Source organism: Diaporthe amygdali (genome assembly GCF_026229845.1).
Source record: "Diaporthe amygdali strain CAA958 chromosome Unknown NODE_16_length_960263_cov_65_539585, whole genome shotgun sequence".
NCBI classification, from domain to species: Eukaryota; Fungi; Ascomycota; class Sordariomycetes; order Diaporthales; family Diaporthaceae; genus Diaporthe; species Diaporthe amygdali.
In genome coordinates this window covers 570,056-590,997 of record NW_026517036.1, presented here as the reverse complement: position 1 = coordinate 590,997, position 20,942 = coordinate 570,056, and the positions used below count along the sequence as shown (strand labels likewise).

Genomic DNA, 20,942 nt, shown 5'->3' with positions numbered 1-20,942 from the left:
GTCCTTGTCTCCAGCTTTCCTCCATCAAGGACTGGAGGTCACCAGCCAGCTGCATGTAGGCAGTAGGATAAACTCCCTTGGACGACCTCCCCATGTTTTATCTCCCCATGGATAGCCTCCCCCGGGATAACCGCTCTCTGGGATAACCTCATCTCGCATGACCTTCTCTTGAACTATCTCCCCTTGGATCACGAATGTCGTAGTGGCCAGTGAACCTTCGCTGCTGGTATCTATCCTTCTGCCTTGCGTTTCCGTTCTTGCTCAACCGTTCGAAACTCTCCCCTATGGCCTGCTCCCAACTCTTGCTTCATGATTACCTCCACGACAAGCGCTCAACAAATTTTATCCCCAGTTCGGCACACATGAGATAGATCAGTTAGCGAGACGCCGACGCATTGCAAGAATGGAAGTGCATCTGAGTAACGCGATTTCTGATAAAGAAAAACCCCCAGGGTGTGAAGTGTGGAGATGCTCCCTTCCCAAGCCAACTGCTGCCGGGCAAACGGCAGATCAGCGCATGACGGCTACTGCCCGCACCGCGACAACTTGCAACCATTCAGAAATCTTGGCCGCAACCAAGCCCCCGTCATTGATAAGCACGCGAATCCCGCACTTTTGGTGTTTCCTGGATTGCCAAATCACAACCAGCGCAAGGCCAACTTTGACACGCTGTCATTTTGAGCCCCAGTGCATCCCAACTATCGATCGACAGTGAGGTAGAAATCGCGGATGAGAGCCACTAGGTCCTAGCATTACCAATGTATAACTCATATTTCTTGGATGGGAGGGAATGGCGACCATGGCTCAGACAGTCGCGTTAGACTTTCAATATAGCGCTGATTCAGGTGAAAAGTCTTGCCTTGTGCTGCATTGGGCCCCAAGGGGTCCCCACGAAAATCGCGCACTCGACCAGCATCACACACCGCTCAAAAGAAGCGCAAATGAAGGCATCGTGAAAGATCAGCACCAGCCACTTCCTCGACCCGAGAATATTGATGACTTGAAGTAGCTGGTAGCAGCTGGGGTAGTAGCAGATGCGTCAAACAAGGTGCGTATTGAGGCACATGCTTCGTGCAAGGTGCCTGCAAAGGACTGCACTTGCAGCTTCGTGTCAAATAGGATGGAAATCATGCTTCAATGGCTTTCCAATCTTATCTGGCGATGTTGCGGTGTCTTTAGGGCCAGGTAGCCGGCTGCAGTGTGAGTTTCACACTCCCAACTGCGCACCTAATTTCTGGGGGCCGGCCCATCGAGCCAACTTGAATCCACTCCACGCCGATCGAAAACCGATCATGTATGAGAGCTTTCTCACAGGATTCCGAGTCGACCCATCAGAAATAGGCCGCAACAGCGATGCACCTTGCCAGAGCAGTCAAGGCCTCTATGTCGTCAATTACGACATTATAGACGCAAGGTCTGTTCGAAGGGTTAGCACTCGATAAATGACAAGCTTGGGAGATTGTGAAGACCCGCCTGTTGATGAAGCTGGTGGTGATGATGGTTTGTCATAGTTTTAGGCCGAGGTGTGAGGTTCCTTCCGGAAGGCTGACATGCTGAGCTGCGCACGGGCCCACAAGGAAAAATCCGCCCCATTCCAAAGTCGGCTTAGCGCGGCCACAAAATCAAGAAGTCGTTCCTGCCTTTCTCTGCCTTCTAAAATTCAGCGGGAGGAATTCGGCCTCATCGACAAACCACCACAACAACCCCATCAAACTGCCCGTAAGTCCACCACTCAACCACCCACCTTGATTCTCTCACTCGATTGAGAGGGAAGCGGTCTTCGAATGGTCAACAAAGCCTGACGGATCTGCGCACCCCCGTCTCTCGCTCTCTAGTGCAAACACCTAGGCCCGACTAGAAAAACTTACATTTCGTCCTCACGTAGGTGACGCCTCGAGCCAGCAGCCAAGATGGGACGAGTTATCAGGAACCAGCGAAAGGGTTCGTCGACCATCTTCAAGGCGATTACCCGATTGAACAAGGCCCCCGCAAAGTTCAGGGTCCTCGACTACGCCGAGCGACATGGATACGTCCGAGGTGTCGTGAAGCAGATCGTCCACGACGCCGGTCGTGGCGCTCCCCTGGCCAAGGTTGTCTTCCGCGACCCCTACAAGTTCAAGCTGCACACCGAGACCTTCATCGCCAACGAGGGCATGTACACTGGCCAGTTCATCTACGCCGGCAAGAACGCCGCTCTGACCGTCGGCAACGTCCTGCCTCTGGGCTCCATGCCTGAGGGTACCGTCGTCTCCAACGTCGAGGAGAAGATTGGCGACCGTGGCTCTCTGGGCCGTACCTCCGGCAACTACATCACCATCATCGGCCACAACCCCGACGAGGGCAAGACCCGTGTCAAGCTGCCCTCTGGTGCCAAGAAGATTGTCCACAGCACCTCCCGTGGCATGATCGGAATCGTTGCCGGTGGTGGCCGAACGGACAAGCCTCTGCTGAGTAGGTCAACCCTGTGGCTGTGGACCTGTGAGGATTGAAGCACGCGACCGGCCTGAAGTACCGCGCTGGGCGCCGCTCTCTGTTCTCATGGGGACAATTGATGCTTTGTGAATCGGATGCTAACCAGTCGAACAGAGGCTTCTCGTGCCAAGCACAAGTTCGCTGTTAAGCGTAACTCGTGGCCCAAGACTCGTGGTGTTGCCATGAACCCCGTGGACCACCCTCACGGTGGTGTAAGTAAACTCGAATTCCGTTTGCAAGACTTGCATCTGACACACCGCCATAGGGTAACCACCAACATATCGGTAAAGCCTCCACCATCAACCGTTACGCCGTCGCTGGTCAAAAGGCTGGTCTCATCGCTGCCAGACGGACTGGTCTGCTGCGTGGTACCCAGAAGACGAAGGACTAAGGCTGTCACTGATTTCATGGGTTGGGGTTTACGGATTGCTTTGATATCTTCGGTCTTGCGTGTTCTGGTACTAAGGGCGGTCATGATGAAACCACCGCTTATGGGTAGTACCTCGGCATTCACGGAATACAAAAGAAAAATGATTCCAATACCAGAATTGGCCATCTGTCGTCCTGGCGGTGCATGGGTCTCGTTCTTCAAGGCCGACGAAAGAAAATAGCATCACGATGCTGGGGAGGTAGATATGTGGGAGGAACGAGCGTATCAGGCAATTCTGTCTGGCTCCGACAGTATGAGCGCAGAGTGGAATCATATGACAAGCTAGTAATACGGTGATCACCCAACCAGCCTCTCCCCACGCCACCGCCCTGTAAAGCCAGCGGGACAGTCAAAAAATCAATATAAGAGCCACACAGCTAGCTTCGACGAGCTTTCAACCGTCAGCCACGGGCATCTAAATGTTCTGTTCGTAGAAATTGGCCCGCCAACTCGGAGGATTCAACATGTCTGGCGCGCCATTTGCCCAGGTGCTACCCCGATTCGGCGCCCGAGCTTACACTGCCGGCAGGGGGATCTTTTCACCCCACTTGCGTTGTACATCCTCTAAGCACTTCTTCAACCGTAACCCCGCCGTTCTCCCAGCACAGAGACCAAGACACTTCCACGCATCCACCGCTACAGCAAGTCAATTGAACAGAATGGCTGCCTCCAAGCAATACCGTCTCTTGTGCCTGGAGAACCCTCTCCTCGGTAAGCATTACTGGGCTGTTCCGCGCGAGCATTGAGCTCCCGTGCCCCTCCTATGGCCTACCATCGCCGTCAGCTCTCGGGCATGGCTTCGGGCTGAGAGAGCCTTTTCGCTGACGCAACATTCCACATCAACAGATATCCAGGCCTATGGCAACGACGAGCTCCTTGCCAAGTATGACCTCAAGGCTAACGATGCCATCCTGGCTGAGGACAAGCACAAGGCCATCTACGAGGACCTGCTGAACAACTTCGAGGCCAAGCTCATCGCCGGTGGTGCCGCCCAGAACACCGCCCGTGGCGCCCAGTACATCCTCCCTGACAACAGCGTCGTCTATCTCGGTGGTGTCGGCGACGACAAGTACGCCGCTATCCTTAAGGACGCCGTCAAGCAGGCCGGCCTCCGTGTCGAGTACCGCGTCGAGCCCACCCAGCCCACCGGCCGCTGCGGTGTCGTTATCACCGGCCACAACAGGAGTCTCTGCACCGACCTGGGCGCCGCCAACCACTACGACCTGGACCACCTGAAGAAGCCCGAGATCTGGAGCCTTGTTGAGGGCGCCGAGGTGTACTATGTTGGTGGTTACCACTTCACCGGTAAGCATTTGCTCCCCCGAGAGCTTTCTCACCGACTGGGTGTGCTGACTCGTTATGCTTTTCACAGTCTCACCCCCGGCCATCATGGAGCTCGCCAAAGAGGCCGCGGCCAAGAACAAGATCTTCATCGTGTCCCTGTCCGCGCCTTTCATCCCGCAATTCTTCAAGGACCCCGTCGACGCCAGCGCTCCCTACTGGGACTACGTGATTGGCAACGAGACCGAGGCGGCCACCTGGGCCGAGGTGCATGGCCACGACACAAAGGACCTCAAGGAGATCGCCAAGCTGATGGCGAACCTGCCCAAGGAGAACTCCAAGCGTAAGCGTGTCGCCATCATCACCCACGGCACCGAGCCCACCGTCGTGGCTACCCAGGGCGAGGACAGCGTCAAGGAGTACCCTGTGCACCCGATCAACAAGGAGCAGATCGTCGACACCAACGGCGCCGGTGACGCATTCGCAGGCGGTCTCACTGCAGGAATCGTCGAGGGCAAGTCCCTCGAGGAGTCCATCCAGCTGGGCCAGTGGCTGGCCAAGCTCAGCATCCAGGAGCTGGGTCCTTCGTAAGTGCAACTGCAAAAAGTTTTCCTATTCATACTCTCATATCGATTGCTTCAACTACCGCTCTCAGAAGACCGAGCGCTCCGCAGAGTTCCCCAAACACGTTGCTTGATCTCCCCACCTCGAATTATACGCGCTTCAGCTCCATGTTCTGACCTCGTTTTCCACCCACAGGTACCCCTTCCCCAAGCAGACTTACTCAGCTTAAGCCTGAAACGAGTGACTGAGAACTCGAAATTAATTTTCCGTTCTTCCCCATTTCGGTTTTTTGGCGTCTCAGGGCATTCGACGGGTAGAAAAGCCTGGTTTCAACAACGGTGATTTGCATCCATGGGCAGGAAGCGACAACAAAAAAGGATTCGCTTTGTCTCAGAATTCAACTTATGATTCCCCATCTGCCAGATCATAACGATGATCTAGAAGTAGAACGCTCCATCTCCTTTTTCAGATAGGAAAACAATCGATTCGGAAGTGACCGGTTCCTGGCGATGCCTCCGGAATAGAGTCCAGTTTTTCCAACATAAATCTGTCCATCGTCAGGCTGTGAAGCGGACGGGACTATTTCGGAGCCCACATAAGTGTGATCATCGTGAAGGGTTGCCGGGTATGACAAAACCGCTTGAGGATCGAGTCGCCTTTGTAGATCAAGGCAGGCTTGGAAAGGAGGGTTTCCAAGAGCATACGCCCTTGTCCAAGAATTGTAGAACAAAATCACAAACACCCCTTTCATCCCTTCGGCTTCGGACGGTCCTCCGCCAGAGCGCTCTCCAAAATGGCCCGATCGTAGGCGTCAGCTTCGGCAACAGCCTTTGCCATGTGTGTCTTCTTCACAGCATTCCTGAAGTGAGAAGGATCATCCTTGGCAGCTATGACGCCCCGGCCATACGCGGTAGTGGCGTTGTAGACGTTTCCATTGCAGACCGTGGTCAGTTCGTTGGGCTGCGTGTAAGCAGGGAATGAGCCCGGGAACTGCTGGTTGTACGAGTATATGTCCCCCTGGGCGAAACCCCCATTGAGCTGTCCTGCGGGCAAGCCGAAAGGGCTGTTCACAGGAGGAAGACCAGACGAAGTCTGCGAGAAGTCGGTGGAGAATGGATTGCTGCCCATGCCGAATCCCAGGGGAGACGACACTGCCTTAGTCCGAGTGTTGTTGATTTGACCTGTTGCGTGAGCCCCAGATGCGATCTCGTAGGCACCGGAACTTTCCTTGGGTGAGAAGAATGATGAGGCTCCGCTGCTCCCCGTAGATCCGCCGAGTCTCTGTCTGGCATGTCCAAAACCACCGTGACTGCCTTGCAGTGTGCCAGACAGACCAGATGAAGGGCGGCCGGAAAATCCAAAACTTGATTGGCCAAACTGGCTACCGGGTGCTTGAGTGTTGCTCGCAGGAAACAAGGCAGAAATATCCGAGCCTCGTTGCAGTCCTGGGCCAGGAGTGAAATCTGGGACGGTCGGTTGCAACGACGACGTGCTTGAAGCTCTTTGCGCCTGGATCGGGGAGCCACTGCTGATATGGGCCCTCTCATTATACTGAGGAGCAAGCTCACCCCGCGTTGAGACTGTCTGTGGCGGGCTCACAAAGCTTCCCCAAGGATTTGGCTTTCCAAAGACAACACCAGAGTTGCGGCCAGGCGTCTGTATCCCACCGAAAACTTGCTCAGCTGTCGCTGAGTGCATACCGTAGGACGATGTCTTGGGCTGAGCGGCAGGCCCCGGTCCAGGACGAACTAGGTCCGAGCCGTCATCCTCGAGGAGATCATCAACCATGTTGTGCATCTGTGCATCGAGACTAAGATCTGATTCTGTCTCCAAAGGGTCAATGCTATCAGTCGAAAATTGGTGACTCCCTTCAATCGCAGCAGAGCCAGACGGGAGTCTCGTGTGCTCGCGGCCGAGATTATCCGCCGCCTGCGGACCTTTTCGTCCAGTAATGCCAGCCCCGCTTGCCGGGCGAAGATTGCGAAGATTTTCTTCCAGTTGATCAACCTGAGAGTCGGGTTGCACGGGCTGGGAGCTGACGGAGTCTCCTTGGGCAGATTGCGAGGCCTTACCTCCCTCGACGTAAGAGATCGTGATTATTCCATCCGAGCCTTCCACAGGTGGATTCGCAGCGAGCGGAAAGGTATCGTCAAGAGACAGGGAGAATCCGCAGTTCACCAAGTCGTAGACGCGAGCCCTCATTTCCACATCGGAATCGTTTCTGGGAAGCCCAGTATCCTCCCATTGCGGCTTGAACGTATCCTTGCCGAATGCGAGGTGGAGTCGGCAGACTGAAGCCAAGCCAGGCTCATCGAAGGGCTTCGTACCCAGGGCCACAACGTCCTCAGGAAGCAGATAGGGCGATGCTGCGATTTGCTTTCCTTGGAATTCCTTGGTTATGGTCGTCAAGGCTTGGGCAAGAATCCGGTACATATCAAAGACGTGGCCGCCCAAATGCTCTTGATACTTCACAATGTCGGCTCGGTAAATGTATAGCCAGGCCAGGTAGATACGCATCAGAGGAAGAAGATTGTCCGTGAAAGGGCTGAACTTCTCATGGCTCTTGTGCGTTTCGCCGTCCTTGACATCGACAGTGTCTTTTGCAGGCGCCGCAGCCTTTGAGAACTCTGACAGTTCCGATTGAAGAAGACGCCCCAGGGATACAATCCACCTGACGTTCATCCCTAAGATGAACTGGCACGAGTTGGAAGCACCTAAACTCCATTTCTCTGAACAACGGTCAGCTTTGAGACTCAAAAGAGAGGCGCACGCGAACAAAGGTTGAGAAGGCAAATTTCACAAAGAGAAAAGAAGATATAAGCGAAGAAGGCAGCGCTTACTCTCGACCCTAGAACGTGCGACGTAGTAGCCTGCAATGTTGATAAGCACCATCTTCAAAATAAGAGGTAGAGTGTCCGGCTTTCTCAGCAATGTCTCAAGTCGGTGGAGCACAGTCTCTTCCAGTTCGGACTGTTGGGAAAACGGTTCGCCTTTGTAGAAGTGAGCATGAAGCCTCACGAACCAGTTGGAAAAGGCCTCGTTGGGGTCGGGAGTGCCTGTCCTTCTGGCAGGCGTAGAGGACTGAAGAATCTGCTTGAACTCGATCTCTAGATTGCGCGTTGAGTTCCCGTGTGGATGCTCTATAGCGAGGGAGCGATAGAGGTGGTAGACAACAAGTAAGTGGTTGTGCTCCTCTGTGTAGATCATTCCCATCTGATGATGAGCATCTCCAGCGGTTGGCTTGAGGTCATGCGCGAGAGCATAATACAGCAAAGCCATCTTTGAGCCATCTTGTTTCGGCCGGGCTTTGTGTCTCCAGCGAGAAAGATCACCTAGATGAAGTAGGGTCGAGTGAAACGACTTCTGAACGGCTTCGGCCGCCACAATTTGGCCCTGGCGCTCATCGACATCCGGAGCTTGAAGTTTCAGGACGCTGTTTATCCTAGGAATCTGTGGCATGCCATGGAGCGCTTGAAGGCGTTGGAAGTAGATCTTGTAGAAGTCGTGAGCCGTCTTCAGATAGTTAATGTAAAGCTTCTCCACCTTGCGCTTGGTCACGACATGGGGTTGGCCTCGGAGGCGCTCGTTGAATAAATCTCGGTAGGCCTTGTTGATGTATATGTGTAACTGCCACATCACTTCCTCTGCATCTAACTGGTAGATGTACTTGGGGTCCTCGGCGAGCGTGCAAACAAAACGTAGCCGAAATCTAAGACTTTGTCAGGAATAAAGGCGAAAGTCAACGACACTATCAACAACAGATGCCACACGCAAATCCGACCTCCCACTGTCTAGTCTGACCAAACAGCACTCGCTTCAGTAGGCCAGCCCGTGGAGAGATCCAATATCTCATGCAGGAGTATGCCAGTCCATTTTCCTGGAATGTACACTGTCTGCAGATTTGTCCTTCCTTGCTCCATTCACGTGTGACATCTTTTGTCGATGTGCCAACAACGACCTGACGTACTGGGCCATGCTCTCCTCCAGCGATTTAAGCTGCTCCTCTTCAGTCTTGCCGCTAGACCCCTTCTTCAGCTGCTCGATGTCACGGATGATCTTGATTCGGATTTTCTTGGCCTCCCTGAATGTACATGCATTGTCAGCCTACTCGAACGTCAAGGCGTATGCTCGTGGCGCAGAGGTGATCGGGCCCAGCTCGGAGTCATGGCTAGCAAGCGTGTTGCGAACTTCCTGAGCAAGCATTCAAAAGAGGCGCGAAACAGTATGACGTACTGCCAGTAGGCTTCCGCCCGAGCTGCTGGAGTCGGCGACGAGTCCATGTTGTCGGGCATGCCGGGCAGCAAGCAAGCGGGGGCTGCGGTAAACAGAAAATTTGGGTGGTAAAGATTCGACGTGTATTTGCAAAGTAACGAAAGTTGTTCCAAACATCAAAACAAGCCCATAGTTAGAGACCGCGCTCATACGAAGACGGGGTCGACACAGCGCAGGATTGGCGATCCATCACTGACGGGGAGCGGGCCTTGGTGGGATGTTTTGAGCGCGGAACCTGGTTGGTTTGCTTTGTGGAGGTTGAGGTCGCTGGCGTAGGCAACATCGGTCACCAAGGTGCTCTCTGGCCCGGTTAATTGTGGCGTAACGAGGAACTCTGCAATCCTGTGTGTTGGTGGAAACGATGTTGGCGATCGCGAAAACGAAAAGGCATGAAAGAAGTCAATTGACTCTTGGTGTAAGCCGCGTTCAGTGTAGTCGCAGATCGGCTACAGGTCGACTGGACCGTGCGCTGCGCCCGCCGCATCTCTAGCAGCTGCCCAAGGGTCAGGTACCTACCTAGGTACCTAGGTAGATAACGAGGCAGTACCATGTACCAGTTCAGGTACCTGACATACCACACCCAGTCACTCAACAGCTCAGGACAAAATTGAGAGGATCACACAGACTACGGGAGCAAATACAGGAATTCATACCATGGAGATCATTCTACAGCATTAAAGAGAACATCTCATAGAAGTTTACTCCATGAGAGATTATCGTAGGAAGGCTGTCTTACGGAGGACATCTAAAGGCAGGGTCAAGCTAACAGGACCGCTGTGTGATCCCTGTGAACTGTAAGTTGGGTATCTATTTATGTACCCAGGCACGCCAGGTAGGTACTGTAGCAACGGTGGGCCCTATTAGCACCACAGTGAAGTCACGTCACTGCAAATGGAAGTTTGCGATCCAAACCACAATCCTACTTCCCACGACGCAAACGTGCCAGCCCCCAGCGGGTTCAGATGGGACTCAACTCCTTCGAAGCCATAGAGAAGCGAGAGCGGTGACACAGAAGTAATTATCCCCATTCTCTATGCCAAGCAGAATGAAACGCTCACGCGAGCCCGAAGAGGACGACGAACCGTCCTCCACCACTGATCAAGACGTCGCAATCGTCCCTGTCTCCAAGTTCGTTGGCCTCGACATCGACAACACGCATCACGATCCCACACCCGATATAAAGTGCTCCCTACCTGGTCACGGCCCCGGCCTGAGCTTCGACACATATCAAGACTACGAATCACATTACCACAAGGCGCACACAAATCGTTGCATCGACTGCAGAAAGAACTTCCCTTCTTCGCACATCCTCAACCTACACATCAAAGAGTTTCACGATGCCCTGACCGAGCTGCGAAAGGAGAAGGGAGACCACGTTGTGAGCTGCTGTTCTCCGCACGGGCATACATCGGGATGCTGACGGACACCTAGTACTCCTGCTTCGTTGAAACATGCGTCGAAAAGCGGAAAACGCCGGCCGAGAGGCGAGCCCATCTCATCGAGACGCATAAATACCCCACCAACTACTTCTTCGCAGTGACAAAGGCTGGAGTCGATCACCGCCAGTCCATGCTGGTTCATCGTAGTGAAAGCAAGCCACGAGCAAACCAGCGCAACAACCCGCGTCACCAGGGACAGAAGGAGGGCAAGAAGCACACTAAAAACGCCGCACCGAAGACGATAGGGGGCAGCGACGTCCAAAGCACAGCGTCCAACGACGATGGCGTGAACGACAGCGTAGCACAGCCTGCGGATGTCCCGATGGGCGGATCAGACGATCCAGGCCCTCAAGACCAGACAGGCTACGCAGACACTAGCAGCGGCAACACCATAGGTATTTCCAAGGGTGACGATGAGGAGCCGCCACGGCGTGCATCGATAAGCCAGTCAGGTCAACAGGCTGGCGACGACCGCGAGGCGTCGTTTCTTCAGGATACGGACATGGAGAACTTAACAGGGGCCATGTCGTCACTGAGATTCGTCCCCAGAAATATTCGACTTGGCTCGAAGAAGTCCAACTTGTCTCATCGGTAGAGCTTCGGTAATGGATCTGGTGAAAGTTGGCTGATTCGACGTCCTTGCATCACTTGGCGTTCGGGGCATAGAATATACCCAGGGAAGCGGATCTGCTCTCACAAAATGAATATTTATTGGTCTGCCCAGGAAATTTGGTCCTCAAAAAGTGATGCCATACCTGCTCAGTAAAAGACTTGAACTCCAGCCCGTCCCTATTCACGCTATGTGCGATGTACCCATTCTCTTGTGTTCGATGTCGCGATCAGTCGCTCGAGGCACACCCTCTGCACCCGCAACTAACACACTGAATGTCTTGGTCCTCCTTGAGCTGTGCCCGTGGCACTCGACAAATGCAAGTTGACTGAAAATTGGTCTCCTTTGTCTGGACGCATCGCAAGCAGCACAGCTATGTGAACGTTAGAATGGTACAGCCCGAAGGTTTTCGCGATATAAGTTGGCCACGCACCTTCTCATAGCCTTGCTTCTTCCACTTCGCGATTAGCATCGCGTCGGCGTAGCCGTTCTTCAGCAGCCAGTCGTAGAGCTTCTTGCTGATCGCCTCCTTCTCATAGTAGAGCTCGTAGATATACCGGCTCCGCTGGTGGGAGATCTCGAATATTGGCCACTGCGCCTGGTGCTTGGGAATGTTGTCGGTCGGGGTGTTCTGCGCGTCCTTCATCTTGTTGCTGAAAATGAGTAAATCATCCTCGATGTCGCTGAAGCCTTCAGGTGGCGGCTTGCGCTTCGAGGCGTGCCTGATGGCTGGCATGTCGGGCTGTTTCGGTGGTAAACTGATCGGGAAGTGTTGTTCTCAGTCGGACGGACACTTGAGTGCCAGCTTGTGCGATAGAGGAGAGATTGTCGAGTTTCGAATAAATACAGAGCAGAAAGCGTCGCATGAAGAGTCGATGGCAAGATGCGAATGATATTAATTCCAGGCTGAAAAGGCGGGATGTTGCCTGGGGCAGGCAAGAGTGAGATGGGCTGGCTGATTATCTAATCGCCGCCTGTGAATGGCCAATCTGCGACAGCTTCCCCTTGCGTTCACTAGGAACCGGACGTCAGAGCACTTTGGACCCGAACGAAGAACGACGAGCACGACAACATTTCACGAGCAATCCTCCAGCCGTCATGGCCCACATCTCGCCAACTCAATTCGCACGCAAGACGCGCCAGTGTCAGTATAATCAAGACCGATCTTCCGGCAGCTACCACTGACCATGAAGTAGCTATCAACTGGGCGGATGCGCAGAATCGAGTGTTGGCGACATACCGGCAGTGGATTCGCGCTGTACGTCAATGCAACTCCTTCACCTTGCTGCTACTGAATCACAGCGGCACCAATGACCTCAATGTTTAACGGGCTGACGGTATCGAATGGCAGGCGCCGGAGATCCAGACCATGTACAATGTCCCCTTCCCGGTGTCGGTGATCCGGACGAGAATGAGGGAGGAGTTCGAGCGACACCGATTCGTCAACAAGCTACCGACCGTCGATATTCTACTCTTCAAGAGCAACGCAGAATACCAGGTACAAGGCCCTCAATGGTGCGGGGTGGGCGAGAACGAGGACAATCGGGCTGACCAGCGGCAATAGGAAACCATGAACTTCTGGAAGCAGTCGAACCACGTCATGTCATATTTCAAGGAGGAGAACTTCAGGGGAGACAAGAGGTTACCGTCGAGCTTCATGTCAGGGTTCTTGGAGGTAAGATCTATGCTCTACTGCCCTCTTCACAAAGGGATATTCGCTGACATCCTGCCAGGGTCGCAACTAAAGATGGGATATCAAGAAAGAATTCCCCGTAGATACCAAATAGAATTTCCTGAGCCGCCATCCAAGACCGTTCCTTTTCTCTCGATGTGCCATTTCTACCTGCACGCCATTAACGCCAATCCATGCCAATTTTCAGAAGACTCTCGAAAGAGACGAGCCCCAGAGACGGTTGAGACTAGTCGAAGAGCCGTGGCTCGCCGTTGGGCTGCAACTGCTTCTTAGAGGGTGCTGGGATTTGAGAAACAGATTCCCTTGCTTCCCAGAACTTCTCGGCGACAACATCACACATGTCTTGGAGGTCCTTGAGTCCCTTCTTGAGGGCGTCGATAGCAGTGGTGCCCTCTGCAAGGCGATATCAGTCACAATCTGCTCTACCGCAACACCCAGTTGTACACATACCGTAGGTTTGGATTCTCATGTTCATCTTGGCCTCCGAAGGATGAGGGATGGCGTAGGCACAGAACTCAACATCAGGGCTGTTTTGATGTCAATCCTAGCTGAAAGGGTAGGGGCACGCAGTGAAGCAACTCACTTCTTCATGATGATGTACCTCAGGGCGTTGCCCAGGGTATGGCCCTCGTCACGGAATTCAAAGGAGGCTGCTGTCGGCGTGGAGCCCGGAAGCTGTAACAATGCTATGTTAGACTTTCCGCTTTTTCACCTGTCACTCCGGATCTGCCGCTCATACCAGGAATAATTTGGTTTCCTCGAGCTCAAGCTCATCCGCGACCTGGTCGCCATTCTGAGATTCTTGCGCGTCGTCCATGACGGTGTCGTCTCCGTTCTCATTCGACATATTTGCTGTGGTGACGCAGAAATGCTGTGAATGCGGTCACGAGCGTATATCAATGGTGCAGTATTCTTCTGTGTACCGCAATGGACCAATATGCCTGGGTGCGTTTGAATCACAAGCTACGGCAGTGAGACTCAGCAGAATTTTCGATAAGAGGCTCAACCTTATCGCAACACGCCGCCAAAGCAAAGCCCCACCAGGGCCTGCCATTGCCCCGGATTCCCAGCGCCACGCCCCCAACCCCGCCAAAAACTTCATCTCGTCCCAAGGTTTACTAGCTCTTGACCGTACTCGAATGTACTACAGTCAATCACATTGGCGCATGTTTGGTATGTCTTGGTCGGTGATGCCCCATGCAGTATTCTGTTCTTGTCTGGCACAAGAGCAGTCGCGTCTTGAAAGAGACGTTGGACCAGCCTCGTTACTTGAGACATGCAGTTCCGACCGGATTCGGAAAACTTGCGAGTCTCTGAAATCCATCCAACTCCCGAGTCACAGCAGAGACTACCTGGACCAGAAGTAGGCAGGCCTGGCAGGTACCTTCGGTCGTATGTAAAACTCACCGCTCGAGGCGATGCGGAGCCCATCACATCCACATGTTCGAGAACATCATTCTGCGCCATCGGCATTGACCGTGACGCCTGGCTCATGAGTCGGAACAGGAGTTTGATCCTCGATTCCCGCCGCGGGTCTCAATCGATCGCATGGAACGGTCTGGGTCATCAATTACTCAGTAGGGTGTTCACTTGCTGCCTCCCAACATCCTGCAGCAGAGTAGCAATGCAGCCTCGCGAACGCGAATAATATCACGGTTGAGAAAACCTTATCACGGCCCAGCAAAGATATTCAGCGGAACAGCGGGTACATCAGCGGAAACAATAGTAACATCATCGTTCTGCTGATCACCAAGATTACTATTACGATCGCTACTTGACTGTAATCGTCGTGGGATGAGATGAAACTCGATATGACGTCCTACGGGCCGGCAGGTGTGGACACGAGGTGGCCTTGGCCGTGGCCTCGCCGCGACCGTTGTCAGCAGCCTTGACAGTAGTACCAAACCAACAGCATGTGACGAACCGCATGCGCTGGCAACCCTTTGACAACGACCAACTCAGCTTATTATTAACGGTGGCGCATGGTGATCTCGAGCAACGCAGGAGACAGACAAAGACACAATGCTTTGCCTGGCGCGCGGCAAGCTGCATAAGGCGGCATCACTCCAGCGTGTCCAGCTACTTGCTTGTCCTGGAAGATGTTGTATTCGTGTGCAACCAACAAACGGATAGCCGAAACCTCGATGACAAAGATTTCCTTGTAGACCGCATTTTTGTCGTCTGAACCGGTGCTAACTCAGCATGATACCGCGAAGGAGCCGGTCGGGGCCACTATCGCAGCCCACACCGCGGCTCCTTCTTTTCCGCGCAAGCGTATTGTGCGTCTATGTCCGGGGGCACTATATCTGCCGTCAAGAACTCGAGCATGACCACTATTTCCCCTCAAAGTGAAACAGTATCAAAGGCTGTCGGCCTTGTTATCAGCGAGGCGGATTCGCAAACCTGGGGGAGATGGGGAGTCATCAGAGAGGGGGTCCGAGGCCACAGTCGCCGCCGTGCACCATGCTGATGATACTCACCGTCCACCGCTTGTCAGTGACCGAAAAGGCAGGCGAGGTGGACGGGATGGGCAGAGTTTCTCTTCTCGGGCCCCGTGATTGGATCGCGCTCGTTTCAGAGCGCTGTCAGTTTAATTGGTGGAGAGCCACCTGAGGCAACGGTGCCCAGAGATGCACTGGTTCGTGCAGGACGGGCAAGGTTGTGGCCCACCTAAGCACTTCCATGGGGGCGAAGATCGGCCAGGGAGCCCAGCTCTGTGCGTGAAATCCTCCGAACTGACAGTGACTTATGGGAGAGGTCACCCACAACGCTGAACGCACCACGGCACGTCGGCCCAGAACCTGCGCGTTCACGAGAAAGGAGATTATTGACTGGCCCGCCGCCCATCAATAGTCTGTATTAATGTGACCCCATCTGATGCACTTGCAGCAAACAAATATATGGCGGGTCGATGTGGCGCCAATCATTATCGAAGTGCCCCAGCTCTCGACATAGGCAATGTCCATCTCCAGATTCCATTTCGACCCTTTCGGGCATGTACCGACAGGAGGGTTCTTTTGGGTCCAATGTTCGATACGCGAACAAGTACGGGCCTTCATGTGGACAATCCGGAGTTGCCAGTTCAAGGCGGTCTAGGCGGCCGCACCCTGACTCCTGGGGAGCACAGCGAACCCGCCGATACTACTGAGCTGTCAGGGCATTCGAAAATGCAGGCGCCGCTAGTGACGATCGTTGTGTTCCTGAACAGGCCGCAATCAATGTTGCACGAAGTATTGATCGCAGCGGTGCTCTTCCAGGGGACCCCAATTATAAAAACTCGTATTCCTCGAATACAGCAATGCTGTGCATTGCTCGTCATACGGCAACTGCCACGACCAAAGTAAGTCATTGGCCGCCAGAACAGCAATTTCTGACATATTGTGCCATGGGACGACAAGGATCACGATAAGATGGGACTGGGCTCGAGTGGATGAAGAAAGAAAGCTGACAGCCGCATCGATGCGACCCCTGGAGAACCCGACAACAGGGCTGCGAGAGCAACGTACATAGGCCTAATTCGGCCACTGCACGCAAAATCCCCATGCATGGTCAAAGCTCGCGAGACATGCGGCACGGCTTCGCCGCCTTGTCGGCCAGAGAGATCGACATCAAGTCTGGTATTGATTTGCGGTACTGGGTGTAGGCGCCTCCCATGGGAATGCAAAGACCGGCCGCTGCAACTGCTGGGCGGCCTCAGGAGAAGGGAGAAGATATCAAATTAAGGGGAAGAGCATGAAAGGGGTCCTATTCAAACAGCACAGCCTCGTGGTTTTCTGGGTGACGCTGCGTACGCATCTGACGCTGCTGGACAACAAAAACAATGCCAGGTTACCTGGTTGATACTTGAGCCAAGTAAAACCGAGCAAGGCTGCGCAGCCCACCTGCCACCCTGGAGAAACTCCTGAGCCGGAAGAAGCCCAGCCACCGCCCCAGGTTCTATAGAGGTTATTTCGGTCCGTGTCCAAAATTTGATCCCAAGATTCACGGGACTTGGACGCCGCCAACCTAATGGCAGCCACATTATGAGCCAAGTACCGAGGGGAAAGCTTGCACTGAATCGCAGTCCGTCCGAGGGCCAAAGCACTCGCTCACTCGTTTATCCGAGGAGGATATATGTATGTACATCGCGGCAGGTATCGCGGCATGTGTCCCGGCCGAGCACGCGATCCAATGGCCAGCCAGCCAGCCAATTCATCGTGGTCGAGGAGGAGAGAGAGGGAGAGAAACAGGCAGTGTGGTGAGTTGCGGCCCGCCGTGACTTGGCAACAAGTCGCAATCCAAGAGGAAACGGGACGAGCAGGGGTCTAATGCGGACGAGTGTGGGTAAGCCAGCATTAATGAAACAACGACGGAGCTTAAGGTAGCGTGAGCCCCGCTAGGCCCCGTCCCCATGAATGGTCCTGAGATGTCTTGGGAGCAACTCCGTGGCAGCGTGGGCCCCCCTCCTAGATCTGGTGCGGCGTTGCGTGGGAGCCAGTCGCAGGGCCAGGCCGGGAGTCTGCGGCGACTGGCTGCTGCTCACCTGGCTCGACTGGACCGGCTCCAGAAGGATTGCCAGACAGCCAGAGAGCTCTCCCAACCGACAGGGAATGGCCACAGATCTCTCACCCTCACTGTATCACTGACAGTGCAGCCCCTCACCCCTTTCATAGACCAACAGGCCTACCCTGTCGCGGCCTGTCGTGGCCGTATCATGATCCAGCAGCCGGTGTTGTTCGCTTCGTAGCAGCTATGGAGTATCTTGGAGCCAACCTTGGAACTCGGGGCATTCTGAAGCAGCGCATCGTCTCCTAAAAAGGCCCCTCTCCCTGCCCACGGATGCTGCGACAGCTCCTTCTGATTCCCCTCCTCTCCCCTCTGCGAACGCACGTTACGTTACGGCTGCAGTCTCTCGCTTCATCCTCAAATATTGTTGTCTGCCTGTCTGCCTGCCTGCTCAGCCCCGTGCATGATCGTGAGTGTTCTGCCGCTGCGACGGGTTTTGTCAGAAGTCGGGTCAAGTCCACCTTTACTATCCCACCCCACCCACCAATACAATACAAAACGGCTTTGATTGATCGATTTGCGAAATACGACTTTTTCAGCTGGGACGCATTCGTCAGCAGTAACGAACGCGCAAGAAAATCTATCGACCGAGATTATTAGGCGATCTACAGGAGATAGCATCCACGGCTATCTCTTTTTTCTTTTCTTTTTTTTCTGAAAGGAGGCTTCCGTTGGAGAAACAAACCAAAGAGTGTCTCTTTTCTCTCTCTCACGCTTACGCTCACGCTCTCGGCTACTCCACCTCTCTCTCACGCGCCAGAACTCGGCATCCTTCGAGAAAGGAACAAAAAAAGGGGGAAGCCAAGAAAAGCTGCAGCTCGCACACCTGCTACTTCCTAGGGGTTGCATCGGCTGACAGCTAAGTTTGCTCCTTGGGGCCCAATCCCGCCGAATCAGAGCCATTTCAGCACAGGTCTCACCCAAACGCGGCGGCTTGAAACCCTAAACCGAACAGAGGGACACGAGAGGGCGAAAAAGGTACAACTCGAGGGACTCGACCACCCTCTGCCCGCGGACCCGCCGACGGCACTTTTCCTGCCCTGCCCTGCCCTGTTCTTTTTCCAGTTGAGGATCAGCATCGACTTCTTCCAGCTCTCCTCGCCGGAATCACTGCTCCACAACCAAACACATCACACACACGCACACACACCAACCTCTTGTGCATAATCGACTTGCCGCTCCAGATTATCTGGACCGTTCTCGACCCTTGGAGGCTCTCGAACCGAATCTCGGGGTGGTCTGGAGAAAGCCGGCAAACCAGCCAGCCAAGCGGGAAAAAACGACCACACTGCAGTGCTCCTCACGGGTAGCAGCCATTGGTGCCGCACAGTCGCTTTGGCTTATCTTACGCGAACAAGTCGCTTCTTAGGTTGTCTCTCTCTCGGACGACCTCGTGGTGCCGACTTCCCTCGCTCTCTGTCAATAGTTTCAATCAGTCCCTTATTTTTCGTCGCTCAGCACAGTCTCATCTCACCATGAGCGCAGCCATTGCAATGGCTCCTTCGCCAGCTCCTCACGACCGGACAAGCTTCGGCGGCTCTCCGCCAGCCATGACTTCCTCAAATGCCGCGGGCCCCGCCCCTGCATCCTCTGCCTCACCATCCGCCCAGCGAACAGCCGTATCGGCAACACCCAGCGCACCTGCACCACCTGCACCTCAACAACAGTCAAATCGGTCTGGCAGTGGCAGCCCAAGGGGTCAAGCTCAAGGAGCCGGAAAGTCGTCCCCTCCCAGCGCGTGAGTTTACCCTCCCCCCCCCTTCAAGCGCCCTTCGCGGCTTGGCCGTACACGGAGCAGCCGATTGCTGACCACTTCTCAATCACTACAGTTCTCGAACCGGTGGAGGCCCACCCAGAATCATCGTTAAGAAGGAGCCTGGCTCGCCAGACCTTGCGACAGCTCGCCACCGCCCTCGTAGACTAGACCTGTCCCGGGGCATGAACGTTGGCTCTGGCGCTGCGACTGCTCGGCCTCTGACGTCTCGGGAGAGTGGTGGCTTGGGTATCCAGGAGATGGGATTGGCCTGCCTGTCCCCGGGCTTCATCACTCAAGATCCAGTTATGAAGGAGCAGGTTCAGCGGAGTCTGTCAGTTCGCGAGCAGCAGAGACACCTCATCGAGGCACGACTGCAACAACAGTCGGCAAAGGGAGACGGCCCAACAGACAAGGACAAGGAGCCAACAAGCGGATTCGCCGCCAAAACACCAGGCATGTCTCGCAGGAACAAGGCTCCTCCGGGACTGTCTATCGTCGCTCCATCGCACGAGAACTTCGCCAATGAGAGGGTGATCCAGTCTGCGCCCCTCGGTCAAACATTTACTGGCATGAACAACCCGCACCCTCTTACTCGGCACATCGAGAATCGCCCTTCCAAGCTCTCAAACACATCACACATCCACCACGTGCCCGCCACACAAACAAACAACAGACTACCACCAATCTCCGATGTCTTCGGACACAATCTCCACTCAGGGCACCCCGAGTCAACTGGCCATGCCATGTACGCGCAGCACCAGAACGGCCCTCAGCCGGCTCGCTCGCCCGGCCATACCCACAACCCACACCCGCCACCCACCGCTACCCGGCCGAGAGAATACAAGTCGGCTGAGGAAGCCCAGCATGAGCTTGCTGGAGGACGTCCCGAACTCCTGCCAAAGTTAGTCCACTACGGCGGCCACCAGCCACCAACCCCGCCATCGCCCCTTCCAGGCGCGCATAGAGTTGACGCCAGCCGAAGCACCAGCACGACGAAGCGACGCCGGGATGAGTACGAGGCCGGGGTCTCGCCTCCATTGGGCAACGGCCGGCCATCGGTCAGACGAGGTCCCTTCGGCGAAGGACGGGACAGCCCCGAAACACAACGTGCCAAGAGGGAGGAGTTCCTGAGGATTTGTGAGAGAGCTTGGGATCTCTTCCACTCCTGATTGACGTCTACGACACCCCTGATTTTCCCGTTCAGGGAACAAAAGAAAGATTGCGCATGTTCGCATACATCGATATGCGTGTGACAACAGTCGTGTGTACATTTCGCAGCATCATCGGCCTTTTCCAACCAAAGAGATCGAAAAATCCTTGTAATCCGGGAGAGCCAGTGAGAAACGGGTCTCCGTCAGAATATGGAGAATAGGTTGGGAATGGGAAATGGGATACAATAATGTCTTGTGTGTGTACACCTCAGGCTCGGGAAGGGGGGGCGCGGCGGCTTCCAGGAATCGATCGACATGGGCACCAAAGATACCAGTATAGGACCCGTCACACGGGGCTTCTGCACGAGATGGGACTTTCATTTATACAACCAAATACTTCTCTACTTTTCAATACTCTCCCTCGACAACTACCTTCTCCTAGCGTCTTCAGCTTCGATTCTCGACAACTCGACCACCACCGTCCTTGGCGAACCCCTCGGAATAATGGGTCACGGGAACGGTTGCAATATTATATGGGATTGATTTTTTATTACTGTCAGAGGCGTTACTTGTCTGTGTTGGGCCGGGGTACAGTTGGCTGATACAAAACTGTTGTTGGCTTCGTGTGTCCATTTTCCCTATGTGATAATGAAAAGGCTTTGTTTCTGGACGGGCGGACACGGAGGGGGTTCAGGTCAATTGGATGGACGAAATCCGGATAGGGCGTCC

General features: G+C 54.4%; 8 protein-coding genes across 8 annotated transcripts; 5 read left to right on the top strand and 3 right to left on the bottom strand.

Annotated features, from left to right (window-relative positions):
* Positions 1-1,910: 1,910 nt before the first annotated feature.
* Positions 1,911-2,863, top strand: J7T55_007445 (60s ribosomal protein l2; the record flags this gene model as incomplete). The annotated part of the gene is made up of 3 exons (XM_053144208.1): positions 1,911-2,451; positions 2,587-2,684; positions 2,738-2,863. 3 exons carry the CDS (start codon positions 1,911-1,913, stop codon positions 2,861-2,863), a joined length of 765 nt encoding a protein of 254 aa, XP_052993135.1.
* A 698-nt stretch (positions 2,864-3,561) lies between these two features.
* J7T55_007444 (denosine kinase) lies at positions 3,562-4,976 on the top strand (the record flags this gene model as incomplete). Its single annotated transcript, XM_053144207.1, has 4 exons — positions 3,562-3,613; positions 3,749-4,207; positions 4,275-4,770; positions 4,943-4,976. The coding sequence occupies 4 exons, from the start codon at positions 3,562-3,564 to the stop codon at positions 4,974-4,976; spliced, it is 1,041 nt and encodes a 346-aa protein (XP_052993134.1).
* Positions 4,977-5,494: 518 nt separating this feature from the next.
* Positions 5,495-9,027, bottom strand: J7T55_007443 (uncharacterized protein; the record flags this gene model as incomplete). Its single annotated transcript, XM_053144206.1, has 4 exons — positions 5,495-7,476; positions 7,588-8,456; positions 8,715-8,828; positions 8,981-9,027. The coding sequence occupies 4 exons, from the start codon at positions 9,025-9,027 to the stop codon at positions 5,495-5,497; spliced, it is 3,012 nt and encodes a 1,003-aa protein (XP_052993133.1).
* Positions 9,028-10,064: 1,037 nt separating this feature from the next.
* On the top strand, positions 10,065-11,053 carry J7T55_007442 (uncharacterized protein; the record flags this gene model as incomplete). The annotated part of the gene is made up of 2 exons (XM_053144205.1): positions 10,065-10,397; positions 10,451-11,053. 2 exons carry the CDS (start codon positions 10,065-10,067, stop codon positions 11,051-11,053), a joined length of 936 nt encoding a protein of 311 aa, XP_052993132.1.
* A 388-nt stretch (positions 11,054-11,441) lies between these two features.
* J7T55_007441 (cell cycle control protein cwf14) lies at positions 11,442-11,804 on the bottom strand (the record flags this gene model as incomplete). The annotated part of the gene is made up of 1 exon (XM_053144203.1): positions 11,442-11,804. The coding sequence occupies one exon, from the start codon at positions 11,802-11,804 to the stop codon at positions 11,442-11,444; it is 363 nt and encodes a 120-aa protein (XP_052993131.1).
* Positions 11,805-12,166: 362 nt separating this feature from the next.
* Positions 12,167-12,813, top strand: J7T55_007440 (uncharacterized protein; the record flags this gene model as incomplete). The annotated part of the gene is made up of 5 exons (XM_053144202.1): positions 12,167-12,212; positions 12,265-12,326; positions 12,420-12,566; positions 12,633-12,743; positions 12,802-12,813. The coding sequence occupies 5 exons, from the start codon at positions 12,167-12,169 to the stop codon at positions 12,811-12,813; spliced, it is 378 nt and encodes a 125-aa protein (XP_052993130.1).
* Positions 12,814-12,987: 174 nt separating this feature from the next.
* J7T55_007439 (uncharacterized protein) lies at positions 12,988-13,608 on the bottom strand (the record flags this gene model as incomplete). The annotated part of the gene is made up of 4 exons (XM_053144201.1): positions 12,988-13,154; positions 13,212-13,288; positions 13,345-13,436; positions 13,501-13,608. The coding sequence occupies 4 exons, from the start codon at positions 13,606-13,608 to the stop codon at positions 12,988-12,990; spliced, it is 444 nt and encodes a 147-aa protein (XP_052993129.1).
* Positions 13,609-18,781: 5,173 nt separating this feature from the next.
* On the top strand, positions 18,782-20,231 carry J7T55_007438 (uncharacterized protein; the record flags this gene model as incomplete). The annotated part of the gene is made up of 2 exons (XM_053144200.1): positions 18,782-19,044; positions 19,136-20,231. The coding sequence occupies 2 exons, from the start codon at positions 18,782-18,784 to the stop codon at positions 20,229-20,231; spliced, it is 1,359 nt and encodes a 452-aa protein (XP_052993128.1).
* Between the last annotated feature and the right edge of the window lie 711 nt (positions 20,232-20,942).